The 18,757-nt window shown below is 44.8% G+C and overlaps 1 protein-coding gene across 2 annotated transcripts in view; it reads left to right on the top strand.

The window, feature by feature from the left end:
* Positions 1 to 18,757, top strand: part of KIAA1614 (KIAA1614 ortholog) — a 74,145-nt gene that overhangs the window by 25,337 nt on the left and 30,051 nt on the right. Inside the window, exons 4-6 of one of the 2 annotated variants that reach the window (XM_089671479.1) lie at positions 5,172 to 5,303; positions 13,239 to 13,534; positions 17,887 to 17,983. In XM_089671479.1, the coding sequence (XP_089527605.1) occupies positions 5,172 to 5,303; positions 13,239 to 13,534; positions 17,887 to 17,983 (525 nt within the window). Of the gene's footprint in view, positions 1 to 5,171; positions 5,304 to 13,238; positions 14,858 to 17,886; positions 17,984 to 18,757 lie in introns of both variants that reach the window. The other variant, XM_089671478.1, reaches the window with a different exon arrangement.

The following is an 18,757-nucleotide window of genomic DNA, read 5'->3' as shown; positions in this document are numbered from 1 at the left end:
GTGAAAGTAAAAGAAAATCCCAAATTTTGGGCTGTCCCCAGAACAGTAATAGAGGGAAAATCTTGCAATGGAGGGACACTAGTTATGGTGACCGGGGGGGGGGGCCCAATGGATTCTGTTATTTGTAGGGATTTTTGTGGCATTGGTGCAGTAGAGTCTTCTTTCTGGCAATGCGACCATGCAGCTCATTTTTGTTCAACTATCATTCTATTGTGCTCCTTAAAGCAATATTAAAGGCTCATTTGTACTTACCTGCTGCATGCAGTGGTTTTGTACAGAGCAGCCCAGATCCTCCTCTTCTCAGGGCCCCGCAGGCTCTCCTGGCTCCTCCTTTCTTTCAGATTCCCCCACAGCAAGTAGCTTGCTATGGGGGCACCCACTGCTCCTTGTGTCCATTCACACACAGAGCCATGCCTTGACCCCGCTCCTCTCTCTCCTTATTGGCTGGCTGGCTGTGATTGACATCAGCAAGAGCCAATGAGTCCCGCTGCTGTCTCAGCCAATGAGGAGGCAGAGACCCAGTACAGCCGAAGCTGTTGTGCACATCGATGGATTGCGATGGGGCTCAGGTAAGTAATGAAAGGGCTGAGGGCACTGCTGCACACAGAAGATTTTTTTTTCCCTTCATGCATAGAATGCACGAAGGTAAAAAACCTTGAGCCTTTACAACCACTTTAAGAAACACACTGTCTTTTTTCCAGAGCAGCCTGTATTTCTCTTAACGTTACCTGTGGGTTTTTCTTTGTATCCTGAACAATTCTTCTAGCAGTTGTCTGCAATCTTTCTTGGTCTACCTGACCTTGGTTTGATATCAAGAGATCCCAGAACATTCCACTTCTTCCAGGCTTTGCATATCTTTTTATATCCTTTTCCATCTTTATAAAGTTCCATTACCTTGTTACACAGGTCTTTTGACAGTTCTTTTCTCTTGCCCATGTCCCAGTATCTAGCCTGCTCAGTGCATTCACATGAGAGCTAACAAATTCATTGTCTATTTATATACAGACACTAATGGCAGTTTAAAAAGTCACATGTGGGAAATTAACCTGCAATTGTCATTCCAACCTGGGTGTGTCACCTTGTGTGCCTGTACCAAGGCCAAACATTCCAGGGTATGTTAACTTTTTATCAGTGCTATTTGGGTGATTTCTGTTGTCATCATGATTTAAAAAGAAGCCACACAACTATGTGATAATACATGGCTTCGTATGATCACTATCCTTAAATAAAAGACAGTTTTTTGGCACGACCAGTCAAATTTTCAATACAAATTCCAAAATTTCACCATTTCTGCCAGGATATGCATACTATTGAGCACAACTGTAAATAAACATGATAGATGGCATTTTAAGTTAAACTCCAGGGGAACAGCTAAACATACAAATGACATACAGCTGTTTTTTCCTGATAAAAGATGTATATTTCTGCCCATCCACTCCTTAGATTTATATAGCTCTGTTATGCAGCACAGGCCTGTTTGGCAGAGCAGGAGACCTGATTTCTCTATTGCAACATTTACAGATCTTATTCCTCCCCTAACCTGAGACTGGACCGTGAAGAGAGAAGCAGAAGACTGTTGAGTCAGTAATGTCCCTATTACTCTGCTCTTTTCTACTATCAGCATGTTCCTTGTTATAGTTATACAGCAACTAGGGATGCACCAATACTGTTTTTTATTGGCGAATACAATACCAATACATTCGATCAAGTACTTACCGATACCGATACTTTGCGGCCCAATTTGCATCAATATAAAATATATGGACAAAAATTGCACTACAAAGATTAGCATGCGATTCCTTTACAAATTGCATGCGGTTTCCCCATTGCTTCTGTGTTAACCCAGGACTGTCATAGCCTGAGTTCAAACAGGAGAACGGTGCAGGGAGATTTCCCGCAGTGGAGAGTGGAGATGTATGCTATGGTGGCAGTTGCACCATATCCTCAGTGGTAGGAGAGGAGAGAGGCAAGGCATCAAAACACATTAGCCCTTTGGATTGTCATATGTCCCACTATGTGATGTGATGCATCGTGGACTAGCCCTTGGGCTAGAGGTCTTTTGATTGGTCAAGATCGTCACATGGACAATCCGATGCCGTCTAGCCCAAAATGTCAATACTGCGAGAGGAGAGAAAGCGACGGGGAGTTCAAATCTCTCCTTTCTCTCCTCTCCTACCACTGAGAATATGGAGCAACAGTCTCCATAGTATACATCCCCACACACCCACCCACTGCTCAGCCTGGGATCCATGCAGGGAGGTTTCCTGCATTGCTCATGTGTGAACTCTGGCTATGACCAGCCTGGGTTCACACAGGAGCAGTGGTGAAGCCGCATTCAATTTGGACAGGTATTGTCAGAGCTTTTTTTCATAAAGAATAAGTGCAGTAACTCCCCTTTTCTGAGTATCCCCTTGCCTCCACCCTCTTCCCTCCTCTGAGTACCATACCTTGGTTCCAGCCCCTACCTACCTCCCAGTCAGGGGCGGACTGACCATTTGGAAACTCGGGCACTGCCCGAGGGCCGGGGGTCAGTAGGGGGCCCCATGAGATGCCCCTGGTACCTTTTTCATAGGCTTTTTTGAGTTTTGACAAGGACTCAGGGGCCCTATGATCCCCTATTGCCCGGGGGCCCTATGAGTTGTCAGTCCTCCACTGCTCCCACTACTGCCCCTTTAGAGAATACAGAACCAAGTATCATTTTGTGGTGCTAAATAATTTGCATGGAATTTGTTAATAACAAGAGAGGCAGTAAAATAGATCCCCTGCAGCCAGCAACTATAGATCCCCCAGCAACAATAGACCCCCACACAAAAGTAGATCCCCCAGTAGCCAGCATCAATAGTTCCTCCAGCACATCCCTTGCCATTACATACATTCAGTGCTGGAGGTACCAGAACTGCGTTCCCACCCCCACCCGTTCCCGCTGCAAAAAAACCCCGGAGAATCTCATTCCTGTTAAAATTGCATGCTGATTTTGCCTGCCCCCCCCTCAAACAATAGACCCCATACAAACAAGATCCCCACCAGTGACAATAGATCCCACAGTAGCCAGCCTCAATAGATCCTCCAGCACATCCCTTGCCATTACATGCATTCGGTGCTGGAGGTACCAGAACTGCGTTCCCCCACGTTCCCGCTGAAAAAAAACCCTGGGGAATTGCATTCCTGTTCAGATTGAATGCTAATCTTTGCGGTGCAATTTGTATTGATGCAAATCACACAACAAAGTATCGGTTTCTGGTATTGAGAACATTTTCACGCATACTCGATATCGGCGCATTCCTAACAGCAACCATAAAACAAAACAGGGCTCACCTGCCTAGTGCATTATCCTCAAAACTAGACTTTATTAATAAAACCATGGTAAGTAATATACTCACAAACCAACAGGTGAATAAAAGCTTGTTATAGTAAAAACAGCAACTTCTAGTCCACAATGCATCACATCACATAGTGGGACATATAGCAATCCAACAGGCTAATGCTTTTTGATAGCTTGTCTCTTTCTCGGAACCTACAATTCTATGGCAGTGAAGAGAGAAGCAGAAGACTGTTGAGCTCATCTCTGTTAGGGCTCATGTACACGGGGCATTTGGAAAAATCTTCTGAATGCTGGAAACTGCTGGAAAATGTAGGTTAAAAAATGTCAGTTTAGCATACTGCGTTTATATGCGTTTGCGTTTAGAAGCGTTTTTAAAAGATAACCTCAGGAGACCTTCCCAAATGCCCAGAATGCACTGAAAAATAGTAAATAACTAACTATTTCAGACATTTTGAGAGAAATAGAGAGAGCAGAAGCAGAGAGAGTAGTATGTGTTGAGATGACATGTCTTTTCTGGTTGTATTCACTATGGATCCCATCATGAGCATAATGCAGCACGTTCTGCCATTTTTTCCTTCACGCGAAACCTGGAACTGACTGCGCTGGTGTACCGGGTCTATTTGAATACATGGAAAACGCTTTACATGCATTTCTGATGATGAAAAAAGGCTCTGGACAGCATCTGGATATGGAACATTTAAAACACGCTTCTAAACGCAAACGCTTATAACATTTGCTGTTTGAAATGCCAGTAAAATCTACTCCTGAACGCAAGTTTGGTGCGTTAAAAAAAACAACTGTAAACTCAACTGCCTGTAAACGACTGTGTGTACATGGACACATAGCAAAACATTAGGGAGAGTTCAGGGGCTGCTGAAAAAAACGCTGAACAGCTCCTGAACGTCAGTTTAGGAGCTGCAGTGTACATGAGCCCTTACTCTGCTCTTTTCTACTATCAGCATGTTTCTTGTTTTAGCACTACAGCACAATGGACTGGACCTGGCGCTGCTTCTCCCTCTCCCAGTCTACGCTCTGCTGTATGAGTGGCGGTGCCGCAAGAAGCTGATGCCAAGTCATATTCAGGCATTTATAGTGTTTGCATTTAAAAATAAATGTAATGATATATTAATGAATACAGAGCTACATTATTTTATGTCTTTTATACCTTCCTAATGTTCAGCCTTAATAAAGTCTAGTCCGCTCCGATACACTACACGCTTGGTTTATGCATAAGGCTTTTTGTGCTGTCATGGAGGATGATTGGCTGTTGTTGAAATGGAATTTCCAGCAATGCTTAGTCACTGGCTGCCAGAACACAACAGGAGATCTTTTTCTGCAGCGGCTGAGCATCGAATGGTTGCTTAATCTTAGACAGATGCATTTCACAGAATTGGATTGTACTGTATAACCACGTGATCTCCATGAGCTCCCCCCTTTCTCTTTTGTCAGGATAGGTGCTAGAATGGAAACTCTGGGGCACATCTTGGTATTTGGGTGTGCTTACTGTAAGCTTGTAGAATTTCATTTGTCATCTGCACTTCACATTAGTACAAAGCCAGAAGTGACAACCGCCTTTAATCTTTAAGCCTAAACCATATGTCATGTATCCGTGTCTGCCTGTCGCTGATGTCCTTGTCTAATCATGCCTTAAAATGGGTTATGGCCTAATATTACCTCTTGGTGCATTTTGTGTTTTCTTTTTTTTTGTTTTTTTTTTATACCCAGGTCCATTAGGGGGCACTGTAAGCATTGGCCTCTCTTCTCGCCCTATATTTTTCTACAGTCTGACGTTGCTTGTAGCACTCAGGGAAGTGGCGTCATTATTAAATCTCTTCTAATCCTCTCCCAGGGAGCTCAGCGCCCGTCACGAACAGGCCAAGCAGCTGCTACAAAGAGCACGGATGAAAGCAAAGGGGGCCAGTCCCTTGCGAGCATCCCACTGTGTCCTTGCACATCCACACTCGCAGCCCACTCTTCGCCGGTAAGCTGGGATAAGGGGGGGACATACAGCCTGAATGAAGACTGTACAATGTATGGAGGAGTGGGACTAGGCAGAAAAACAGGGGGATTTACAAGGATTAAAAGATTCCGCAGAAACTCAGAAGTCATAACGTATCAAAACAGAGAAAAGGGAACTCAATGGGACACAAATCGTGTCACTGGATTAGTTTTCGTTGTTTAATGTAATTTATATAGCTGATATAAAATGGTCTTGTTGTCTTAATGCTGCTATAGCTTCCTACCACCCCTACAACCATCTTCAATGAATAATATCACATGGTACTGAGAAAATGTATAGTCTACCATTTCTGATCTCTCCATATAAATATGCTAATTCCATAGCTCATGGACTCTATACATTAACTTCTAGTTTCTCATTTAAGGAGAATGCAGCATGAGGGGTGAGACTCTTTTGGTGAGGGGGGTTGTGTTATGAATATGGCATTACTGCTTGGATACAGAAGAGAGATAAGGGACCAAGAAACTATTCAACTAACTTAACCTGGTGTTGAGCAGACTGATCATGTAGACCACATGTGAATGACTCCATTTATCACGATTTTTGGTACTACACAACTAGATGTAGGATATCACAAGATTTGAGCACAGACACAGAACAGAATCTTTTGCTGAGTTGCATTCAATGGTGCAGCTTCCAGAGTTGTCTTTTTAAACCTGACGTTGTTACTTTGAGTGTCACTGACCTGGAACAAGCAGTAAAGAATGAATATTCTGAACTCTGTCATGTATATTTGCTCCAGTATGCAGCCTCAATGCTTGAACCTTTTTAAAGTACTATTGTCAAAAAATGTATGGGCTGCTGTTGCTGTCCTGCTAGAAATTCTAGTTGCCTGGTTATCTGGATACAATACTTGTGAGTCACAGACTGATGACAAGAATGCTTTTTCCAGATGAATAACTAAGCATCGATTCCTAAGTACCAGCATGACAATCTCTTAGACAGAAAGTTCAGCTATGATAGTAAAAGTATTTCTCCTAATAAAGTGGCAGCTACCATGTACATTATAAAGCCAAATGTTTGTTGATACCAGCTTATCACACCAATTGGAGCTTGTTGGACATCCTATACCAAAGCCATAGGCATCAGTATTAAGTTGGCCTACTCTTTGAGGCTATAACACCTTCCTTTCTTTTGGGAATTCAATTATTTTTTGCGAAATGGACCTGTGTTTGGTTGGATTTTGAATGAAGGAACAATGTGTCCTCCAGAGAGGTCCCTCACTAATGGGGGAATGGTATCAGGTGAGACTGGTATAAGTCTCTGGCTGCTGCCTCTCTAGAAGCCGCTTAGATGTGCTCTGAGGGAAGATTTTGAGCAAGTTTAGAGACACGCCCAGTGTAGAGGTACAGTACATCACAACAGAGATTGGATTTCAAAATGTTTATTGAGAAACTTGGTTCACAGATTAAAAGCCAACAGGTTTCAGAGGATTTGCCTCCCCCTTCATCAGGGCTGTGTAGGTTGATGTGGTCAGCGTGGGTTTGGAACCAGAGGTCCACTTTTGATGGTAGCCTTTTTTTGTGCTGTCAGATCATATTGGCATTGTTAGGTCCAGACCAGCACTGACCACATCAACCTATACAGCCCTGATGAAGGGAGAGGCAATTCCCCTGAAACACGGTGGCTTTTAACCTGTGAACAAAGTTTCTCACAAAAACTTCTTGAAATCCAATCACATACCTCTATACTTGGCACACCTCTAAAACTGCTCAAGATCGTCTTCTGGGAAGGTTCTCTACAGGATTTTGGAATGCATCTATAGGAATTTGTGCCCATTTAGCCAGAAACAAATTGTGAGCCCATGTACTGATGTTAGATAGGAAAACTTGTCCTGCAATTGGCAGTTGACCAATTCATCCCAAAGGTGCTCAGTAGAGTTGAGATCAGAGCTCTTTGTAGGCCAATTCAGTCCTCCACACCAAACTCCTCAAACCATGTCTTTTATAGAGCTGGCTTGTCCACAGGGACACAAAGGAAAGGGTTTTCCTTAAACTGTTGCCACAAGGTTGTAAGTGCATGTTTGTCTAAATGCCTTTTTGTATTGTGTGCTTTATGCTTCCCTGGAAACACCTGAACTCTATAACTTTCAGGGGTATCCACATACATTTGTTTATTATTATTATACAGGATTTATATAGCGCCAACAGTACAATTACAATACATTTCAATACAGAAGGAATAGGAGGGCCCGGCTCGTGGAGCTTACAATCTAAAGGAAGGGGGAGGTGATACAAAAGGTGATAGCTGCGGGGGATGATCTGGTGGAGGTGATTCAAGTACAGTTCTTAGGTGGAGGTGTGGTAGGCTTCCCTGAAGAAGTAAGTTTTCAAAGATCGCCTAAAGGCAGACAGGGTGGGGGCTGACCGGACATGCTATGGTAGGAGGTTCCAGAGGATGGGAGAGGCTCTGGAGAAGTCCTGGAGGCGAGCGTGGGAGGAGGTGTTGAGGGAGCTAGAGAGGAGGATATCATGGATATCATTATACTGCTAGGTGTGATGGTCAAGTGTCCACACACTTTTCACCCTTAAGCTGGCCATACACTAATCAAAATCCAGCCAGTTCAACAAGGACTGGCTAAAGTTTGATCAAAATGTGTGGCAAAACCCGCTTAACAGAAGCCGATGTTTGATTGGCCATTATAGAAAGGAAATGTGGGAAAATTTCCTCAATCAGTGGCTGGACCCAATCTTTGCATTCTGTCCCAGCTCTATCCAACTTGTTTGTGTGCATCTGTTGATTAGCTGATTGGAAAAAATGTGTATCTATCTTGTAGATTTACCTAAATTCACTGATGATTCTTAAAATCATATATGTATCCTGGGCCTTGAGGAGTGGAGCTGTGCAATCCTGCATTTAATCCTACAAGGAAAGAATGTCATTGATAGGAGTATTTGTAATATTGGTCATGCTGGAAGCAAGATGTAACATGTATGGTGGGGATATAAGATGAGCTTCAGTATTTTAAAAGCATTCTTTTTAAGAACTCATTGTTGGAAGAGTTTGTATCTCTTTTTTTATTTATTGCATTGTACACATACAGAACACACACTACAAAAGGCGACGCTAATGAAACGTGAATGCAGACTGTGAATTGGCCAGGCATTTTTTTCTCTTGTTCTTTTCCTCTGAGATATCAAAGAGAAGTACTGTGGTGACAGATATATAGAGTAGCTGCTTTTGTATTCTGGCTGATAAACTTTTGTTTACACAAAGGGTAATATTATGTAAAGAATGTGGCAGTCTGGGATGTTGCCTTAAGGCTGACTAATACTTTTTTTTTTTGATCAGCCAGAAGCCAAAACGGATTTTCCCATCTTCATAAATGAGGTGGACGGAGGAATCCTCCCCACTGGAACATTGTATTCTGACAGCCGGACTCTCTGCTGTCAGTATACAACGAGAAATCAAGAGATTTTCCATTATTCCTGTTCCCGTTCTGTTGAACAGGGGCGGCCACATGTCAATTGAATTTTGGTTCATCATTGGCCAGCTTTATACCCTTTTACATTAATGGTAGCATCTGTGCGGCTACAAGGATCAGTCCACTCAATACTGGTATTTAATTTAACTTTACAGGGCAAAAAAAATAAAAATGCAGTACATCCCTGCAATACTTGCACAACCCTCCCGTGTTTTATTCTTTATTTGTATGCAAATACAGTGCAAATATCAAAAGTGCACTCAGCTACTAATTTTTCTGTTGAGGGTTGAAAACACATAGTATTTTCTGACTGAAATCACAAAAATAGTGTCAGCTCTGTCCAGTTGTCTTTTGTTAAGCTGTTCATACATTAATTATGACCTGATGCCCCCACCCACACATTCGAGGTGGATGGGGGAATTACTACTGCTGTGCTATTGTGTCCTTCCCTGCCATCAGAATGGCACTGAAACAAAACCAACAGGCTGGTTGTACAGAAGTGGATCTACTAATTGACTTCTGTACAACTAAGCCTGCTCATACATGTTTCGAAATTTGTCCAGTTCCTGCTAGACCGACCAACTTTCGATCCATGTATGGCTGCCCTCAGTGGTGTATTTTGGTTTTGTGCTGCCCTAGGCAACACTAAAATCAGGCACCCCCCCATCTAAATTTGTCCCACCCCTTCCTGTTTAAGACCCACCCCTTCATCTGTAAACTCCACCCCTTCCTATTCAGGCTCCACCTTTTCATATTAGAGCTCTGCCCACTGACAACAATGATGGGGCGCTATTCCTCCCACTGACAACAACGATGGGGTGCTTTTCTTCCCACTGACAACAACGGTGGGGCACTATTCCTCTCACTGACACCAATTATGGGGCACTATTCCTCTCACTGACACCAATGATGGGGCACTATTCCTCTCACTGACACCAATGATGGGGCACTATTCCTCTCACTGACACCAATGATGGGGCACTATTCCTCCCACTGACACCAATGATGGGGCACTATTCCTCCCACTGACACCAATGATGGGGCACTATTCCTCCCACTGACACCAATGATGGGGCACTATTCCTCCCACTGACACCAATGATGGGGCACTATTCCTCCCACTGACACCAATGATGGGGCACTATTCCTCCCACTGACACCAATGATGGGGCACTATTCCTCCCACTGACACCAATGATGGGGCACTATTCCTCCCACACTGGCACTAATGATGGGGAACTATTCCTCCCACTGACAATAATGATGGGGCACTATTCCTCCCACTGGCACCAACGATGGTGCCCCATCATTAGCGTCAGTGTGGGAGGAATAGTGCCCCATCATTTGTATTAGTGAGAGTAATAGTGCCCCATTGTTGGTATCAGTGGGAGGAATAGTGCCCCATTGTTGGTGTCAGTGGAAGGAATAGTGCCCCATCATTGGTAGCAGTGGAAGGAATAGTGCCCCATCATTGGTAGCAGTGGAAGGAAAAGTGCCCCATCATTAGTGTCAGTGTGGGAGGAGTAGTGCCCCATCATTTGTATCAGTGAGCGTAATAGTGACCCATCGCTGGTGTCAGTGGGGGAAGGAATAGTGCCCCATCCTTGGTGTCAGTGGGGGAAGGAATAGTGCCCCATTGTTGCTATCAGTGTGAGGAATAGTGCCTCATCATTGGTGTCAGGGGGAGGAATAGTGCCCCATCATTGGTGTCAGGGGGAGGAATAGTGCCCCATCATTGGTGTCAGGGGGAGGAATAGTGCCCCATCATTGGTGTCAGTGAGAGGAATAGTGCCCCATCGTTGGTGTCAGTGGAAGGAATAGTGCCCAATCGTTGGTATCAGTGGGAGGAATAGTGCCCCATCATTGGTGTCAGTGAGAGGAATAGTGCCCCATCGATGGTGTCAGTGAGAGGAATAGTGCCCCATCGTTGGTGTCAGTGGAAGGAATAGTGCCACATCATTGGTATCAGTGGGAGGAATAGTGCCCCGTCATTGGTGTCAGTAGGAGGAATAGTGCCCCGTCATTGGTGCCAGTGGGAGGAATAGTGCCCCGTCATTGGTGTCAGTGGAAGGAATAGTGCCCCGTCAATGGGGTCAGTGTGGGGGGGGAATAGTGCCCCATCATTGGTGTCAGTGGAGGGGAATAGTGCCCCATCGTTGGTGTCAGTGGGGGGGGGAATAGTGCCCCATCATTGGTGTCGGGGGGGGGGGAATAGTACCCCGTCATTAGTGTCAGTGGGAGGAATAGTGCCCTGTCATTGGTGTCAGTGGGAGGAATATAGCCCCATCGTTGGTGTCAGTGGGGGGAGAAATAGTGCCCCATCGTTGGTGTCAGTGGGGGGAGAAATAGTGCCCCATCGTTGGTGTCAGTGGGGGGGAGGAATAGTGCCCCATCGTTGGTGTCAGTGGGGGGGAGGAATAGTGCCCCATCGTTGGTGTCAGTGGGGGGAGGAATAGTGCCCCATCGTTGGTGTCAATGGGGGGGGGAATAGTGCCCCATCATTGGTGCCAGTGGGAGGAATAGTGCCCCATCATTGGTATTAGTGACACCAATGATGGGGCACTATTCCTCCCACTGACACCAATGATACTTACCTTGCTGACCCCTGCTCCAGTCATTAGTGTCAGTGGGAGGAATAGTGCCCTGTCATTGGTGTCAGTGGGAGGAATATAGCCCCATCAATGGTGTCAGTGGGGGGAGAAATAGTGCCCCATCGTTGGTGTCAGTGGGGGGAGAAATAGTGCCCCATCGTTGGTGTCAGTGGGGGGAGAAATAGTGCCCCATCGTTGGTGTAAGTGGGGAGAGAAATAGTGCCCCATCGTTGGTGTCAGTGGGGGGGAGGAATAGTGCCCCATCGTTGGTGTCAGTGGGGGGGAGGAATAGTGCCCCATCGTTGGTGTCAGTGGGGGGAGAAATAGTGCCCCATCGTTAGTCAGTGGGGGGAGAAATAGTGCCCCATCGTTGGTGTCAGTGGGGGGGAGGAATAGTGCCCCATCGTTGGTGTCAGTGGGGGGAGGAATAGTGCCCCATCGTTGGTGTCAATGGGGGGGGGAATAGTGCCCCATCATTGGTGCCAGTGGGAGGAATAGTGCCCCATCATAGGTATTAGTGACACCAATGATGGGGCACTATTCCTCCCACTGACACCAATGATACTTACCTTGCTGACCCCTGATCCAGCCTGGGCTCGCTCCCTCTCCCATCCACAGCCATCATACCTGTCTGCAGCAGCATCATCTGCAAGGCACAGACACTTACCTGTCAGCTATCTTCCTTCTCGCTCACTTGATCTTCTTTGATCTTTGCGCTGCCGCTCGGCTCCTCCTCTCCAAGCTCCGCCTCCTTTCCAGTGATTGGCCGCCTGTGTGCCTTTCCTGAGCTACAGTTCTGGTGGCCAATCACTGGCGAGGAGGCGGAGCTTGCCGAGGGAGGGACAAGCTGCCATAGGCTGTTGAGTGATCCTGGGGGTGTGGCCAGATGACAGGGGCGCATGTGATCCCACCCACACATCGCGAACTGAAGACACCGGACCAGCTGACCTGTCAACCTCTCTACTCCTCCTCCAGCAGTGCCTCGTGGACCGGTTCGACGTGGGACTGGGACACGGAGTCGCAGACCCAGGTAAGGTACAGCAGCCCGCCCCTGTACTAAGTGTCCCTTTCGTGGGAAAGGGGGGGCGGCATTACCGCCCTCCTAAAAAGTGCCGCCTTAGGCAAATGCCTTGTTTGCCTCGCGGCAAATATGCCCCTGGCTGCCCTTCTAATAATGAATCTCCCTACTCTTCTAATCTCCACAACATAGAGAGTATGTGAAAGTCCAAGACAAGAATGTGGAGGGCTAATTAGGCTCTGTGAGATAATACAATGTGCAATGGGACAGCTCTGAATTTTATCAACATTTTTTTGTTCTTACTAAATGGATATTAAATAACAAAACTCTTTAAGGGTATAATTAAAGTACAACTAAAGCAAACACTCTTTTAATTTTGAATAGCATGGGAAGGGATTAGAATACCTGTCAGGTTTTTACCACGGTCTTTGCCCCTATTAGGACATTCAACCTCTCTATTTCTCTTGCTTATCGTTCTCACAAAAGGTGAAAGTGAAAGAAAATCCAAAATTTTAAGCAGTTACCAGAGCAGGAATAGTAGGGAAATCTTCCAGAGCAAACCGCTATTCCAGTAACCCTGGTGACAACCAGTGATTTTCTCAGTTTGGTGGGATTTCCTCACCAAACTGCCTGTTTTGGTTACGAAGAGTGAAGAGAAATCTTCCTAATGGGACACAGATTGCAAAAAAACTGACAAGGGTTATAACCCTCCCTTACTTTAAAAAAAAAAACAACCCTTAGTCAAAAAACAAAGCTATAAGCTGGAGTTCCCCTTTATGGAAGGCAATGGTGTTAGTATTTTATAACTTTACAGCAAATGTAAATAATTTTTTTTCCTCACATTTCATATTTTAATTTTATAGAGGCCCCAACATCTCAGGTGCTGTGACAGACGGAGGATCCCTAAGTGACAGCTCCAGCAGCGAGTATTCTTCTTGGCACAAAGGCTCTCGAGGGAGTTCACCCTCTCATGTACGCTTCCAGGATGAGTCTGAGCGGGATGCTGAAGAAAGATACAGAGAACGACAACAGGTTCCACAGAAGCTCTCTACTCCACCACCCAAGAGACAGTCAAATGGTCCTGTTTCATGGACAGAGCAGCTGCCACCTTCAGGGCATGGACAGTGTGGAACATGTGGCTCTTATGTCAAAGGAACAGGTACCAGTCCAGCTAGCACGCATGGTACAAACCTACGCAATGTCCATTTGGGGTCCAGAATGACTCAGGATGGCTCCGTGAGCTGCCCTCTGGGGGTCAAACCTTCTCCCCACTGGATTTTGCCTTCTCAGCCATGGCGAATGTATACTGAGTTGGTTCGTGAAACGCACATTGGCAGTGACTCTACTCCTGATTCGTCTGGAGATGATGATGGTAATCGAAGCCACAATACCAAAAGTCGTGACTGGGGAATGCACAGACACTGTAGAAATAACTCAGCCAATGCAACTCCTGAACAAGGAGCCAAGATACTCCCTTCAAGTACATACTCTGAGAGTGAAAAAAGAGTGGGTAGATCCCTCATCGAACAAAACAATGGAAACAGAGTCTCTACTTCAAGTAATGTTTTAAAAAGTAGGGGAAAAAATAAGTCAAACCACTTAGAATTTGTAGGCAAAACATCAGAAACAAATCAGGAGATGGGCACTTCTGCAAGAAGTTATTGTGTGGACTCTGTGAGGACTGGCTTAAGGAAGAGTCCACAAAATACAGAAGCAAAACTCACACAAAGACACAAAAATTTAGCTCTAGAATTTGACACTAAACAGAACCCATCCATCCAAGAAACTGAAATTGGGGCTGTTGTGCTAAATATGGACACTAAAGAAGGAAATTCTAGAATGAATTTGACAGATTGTAGAACTCAGGTTACTCCAGTGATTCAGTGCATGTCACAAGTTATTTCATCCCCTTATATGTCTGGCCATGTGCCTGTACCACCTTCTGGGAAAGCTCCAATAATGATGCCATCAAGAAATAGACTTACACTACGGCCAGGAGGCATCAGTCAGCAGGTACACAACTTACAGGAAGGAGACATAGTGCAAGCCTCCCATGATATAAGGGAACCTCTATTCAAACCAGTGCCAAACAGCAAGAAAAAAACTCAAGAAACCCCTGTGGCTTTAGATGGTCACCAACTTTCTACTCAAGGCATGACATCTAAAGATTATAAATCTAGAGAACGGACTCAGAAATTGAAGAAACACACAGAGACCAAAAAGATGAAGGAAGTCAAGGAAAATGGGGACTTCATAAAACACCAGGAACCAAGGGAACTTGACAGACCTTACACCAGCAGTAGACAAAAAGACTATGATAGACATCCATCATTCAAAGACCAAAGAGACAAAGACCATGGTTCACCAAACCTATCTAAGGAACCGGAGAAGAGTGAAACACATCATTCTAAAAGGGAAGAAAAGTGCACTGAAAAGTCAGGAATAAACGGGCAGCTAACTTGCAGCAACAACGCAAATACAGGTTAGAAAATCCTTTATTGCATTCATGCTGCAGGCTATCTAATGGTGGCCATACCCATTTGAGATTTGTGATCAAACTAGGTATAAACGATCATAAACAAATGACTCCTCATTGATTAAAGAAGTGTGAGAATGCAAAAAACAAACATACGCACTCTCCTCCATGCTGCAGCATCAGTCAGTTCTCTGGTGGCTCTAAGCCTGAAAAATGAGCGATCACATGACCACGGATTGCCCAATTCCCAGTTAGGTATGAACAGAGGGTGGTGACTGTCCCTCAGTGCTCAGTGGAATGATGGGCTAGGGAGGGGACAGGAGCAGCTAGCTCAGGCGGTTCATTGAGAGGCTGGGGTAGCTGCCGATCAGACATCTTGGTGGATCCCACATTTACAGGATCATTCCAGAGCCTGGAGCCTAGCATCATTATGGGAGTTTTCCCAGAAGGTGGGACAGGCAGCAGACAGCAGGCTTTAGCCCTTTGTTGGCCAAGTCTGGGTCACAGGAGAGCACAAGCAAGTGCTCAAATGAGAAGTATGGCCAAAAAAGCTTTAGCCAAGCTTCTTTTTTAAAGTATTGATGCAGTGACTTACACAGTGGGGGGGATTTACTAAGAATGGAGCAGCCATAATCTGGAGCAGCTGTAGTAGGTGTATGTGGCAACCAGTCAGCTTCTAGCTTTAATTTTCAAAGATTAACTGAATAAGCTGTAGTCAGAAGCTGATTGGTTACTATGCATGTCCAGTTTTATTAAACTTTTCTCCCCATTCCACCAATGTATTATTCTGATCAACCTAAAAGATCAATCAGAGATATGTTCTATTAGTCAAAGATTTAAACAATCTATTCAAAGTAATCATTAAACTGATCTGTATATGGTTCTCTGACACACATAGAGATAGTTGTTCAAGTGATCAACAAAATTCCACCATGGATGATCAACTTGGCGGATTCATAATTAAGCAAGAGCTCAATAAGTCAGTTAAATGGAAGGCCTCTGGATGGCGATTTATATTCAGTTCAATCGGTCTAGTTGCACTGAATGATTTGTTAAACAATCATATTACTAGTGTGTAGCCACAAGGGTGGTCATAGATCTCTCCGTGACATCAACACACGGATGTCCTCCTCAATTCTTGGACTGACAGGACTCACTGTGATCTTGTCACTAGCTGAACAACAGATGCATGCAGAGAATATATACCCTTGACAGTGTAGAAAAGAACAGTTAGACTTACAAAATGTCAGAAACATGTCAGAAATTCTCACTGGGGTGGATTTATTAAAAGCAAATAGTCTGTGCATTTTCCAAGTGCAGTAGCATTCATTTCCTTAGTAAATGTAATGTTGTAAAGCTTCACTTTATAAGGAATATCCAATCAGATGCAAGGCAAATAAAAAAAAAAGCATTTTTGCTTGCACATGATTGGATGATGGAAATCTGCAGTGCTTTACCGTATTTACTAAGATCTGAGGAAAATTAATGCAATAGTCTATTTGCCTTTAGTAAATCCACCCTGATGTGTGTTCGTGAACACTTCCAGCATCAGGAATTTTCATTTTCTTTATTAACTGCTGTGTGATCTGGTTGTCACAAGCAATTCTCAGATCTGTGGCATGGCTTGCTATGCTAAAAGTACCTACAGAGTCACATCAGAGTATATGTATCATTTTGGAGATTAAGCTTTCTGCCATTGATACATAAAATAAATACTGTACTTCTCAGGATGTGGTGGTGGAACATGATGCATATCGTCCATGCTGACCAAATATCTGGCAATTTCAACCTGCTTCCTATGTCAAAAACAACCAAATGGAACTGTGCAACCAGTCATCAACAGTTTCTGTTGACACTGTGCAAATATCTAAGATATTAGTGGTATTTCCTTAGTACATACAGGGGCATATTTACCACAAGGCACTTGCCTAGGGCGGTATTTTTTAGGGCGGCAGGGCCTCTCCCCAGAAGAAGGGATGAAAGAAGGGACACGTGCACCGTGGGATCCGAGAGAGGCTGCGGGCTGCTTGATGATGTATGTAGAGCCTGGCTCTTGTACCCGGAGATGTCCGGAGCTGTGAAGATGAGTGTTTCTGTATCACCAGGTAAGGGGGGTAGTGGAAGGCTCTCCCGGGTGGGAGGCATGGGGGTTGTTGGTGAATATCAGGCTCTCTCCACAGGAGGAGGAAGGGGGGGTTGTGTTGGTTGGTGTCCGTGGGGACAGACGATGTTTGTGTTGCCTAGGGCAGCACAAAACCTAAATACACCACTAAGTACATACGGTTGTTTCTGGAATTGAAAGCAAGTTAAATTTGCTTTAAATCTGCTGCATGTGGCCAGTAAAATTCTGACTCAATCAAGGGATTGTCCAAGAATTATAAAACATCTTCTGCGCCCAATAAAAAAAGCTGGCCACGGATAATGATCTCTAGTTGATTTCAAATAAATCATTGACACAGAATGTCTGTGGGACTTGCCCAGTCCATCCTATTATTGAAAAGCCGAAATGAAGGAGCAAACCAGGCATAAGCCACTTGGGTTCCCCAAGGGAAACATTAGTGGTTCAGTTCCATTCGATGCTGCCTACCCGCAACAGCACATTCTCATTTTATTTTCCCAGTAAAAGTCACATAACATGTTCGGTGGGTTAAGGGGCCTGGGCTAAGTCATTTCATCATGTACATATCCTTAACATTTCCCTTATACATTCCTGGTATTCTAAGACTCTGCTGCCAGACCTTTCCACCTTCCTCCAGACAAGGCAGGATAATAGAGATCCTATGAACACTCATGAACCTGCTTCTAGAATACCTTCCCTCTGAAGGACCGAGTACACTTGGGATTGTTAATATTGTATGTCTTTGGATAATGTGTGGTTCTGTTGTGGTATTTATTTGGTGCAGTGTATCGGGAACACCTTGTCTAAATATACCGTAGTTCAGGAAAATGGATAGAGCGACAGGTATGCTGTACCTAAAAGGTAGAAATGTGAAACTGATTTTTTTTTGCATCTACATTTGACTTTCTTTTTAAAGGATCTGGCCAATGTTCCCGTGAAAACAGCTTTTACTGCCAAACAAGTGATTTGGGAATTTCAACCAAGGACCGGTACCTGGAAGTAACAGATGAGGGGTGAGTGAATGCTACATACATAGATAGGTACATAGGTAGCCTTAAAAGAAACCTGAGACCTCTTCATCAGAAACTGATCGTTGCCTCACTGACATGTTCATCATCTGCCTTTAATACATTACTTGTAGATGGCCCAAGGCCAATTAAAATCAAGAAAAGTGGCTTCACCTGCTACATGCTTGTTCCATTCAATAACACAAAAGGACTGATAAATAGCATTTTCAGAAATAATTTAGTGTTCTTTGTGTTTATTAAAAGTCAGAATCTACAAAAAACTGTAGCTGCTGACATTTAATAAACACACACTTACCTGTTCCGGAGTCCAGCGATGTTCTCACCCGCACCGTCCCTTCACTGCCTCTTCTCTCCCCGGCGCCGGCATCACAACTGTGGGCACCAGGCTGTGATAGCTTGTGGCTTCACAGCCGGGTGCCCACTGCGCATGTGCGAGTCGCACTGCACATTCTCATTTGTCCGGCAGTCTTCTGGGACCTGTGAAGGTTCCCAGGAGACTGCGGGAGGAAGGAGGGGGACGAACTTCCGGCTCACTTCGCCGCGGCAAACTGAGCAGAAAGTGGGAACGGGTACCTGTCAAAACCAGATATCCACTCCCCCCAAAAGGTGCCAAATATGGCAGTGGAGGGGGGAGGAGGCAAATAAGCAGAGCTTCCACTTTTGAGTGGAACTCCGCTTTAACACTAGTTTCTTTATCTGAGTACAACTTTCCTTTAAACTCTTCATGCCGGCCGACTGAAAATGTGCGGCCTCCCGGCG

This window comes from Staurois parvus, unplaced genomic scaffold, assembly GCF_062004578.1.
Source record: "Staurois parvus isolate SC_StPar_1 unplaced genomic scaffold, SC_StPar_1.0 ptg000106l, whole genome shotgun sequence".
Taxonomy (NCBI): Eukaryota; Metazoa; Chordata; class Amphibia; order Anura; family Ranidae; genus Staurois; species Staurois parvus.
Note: the sequence above shows the minus strand (reverse complement) of the source record. Positions and strands in the feature narration are given on the sequence as shown.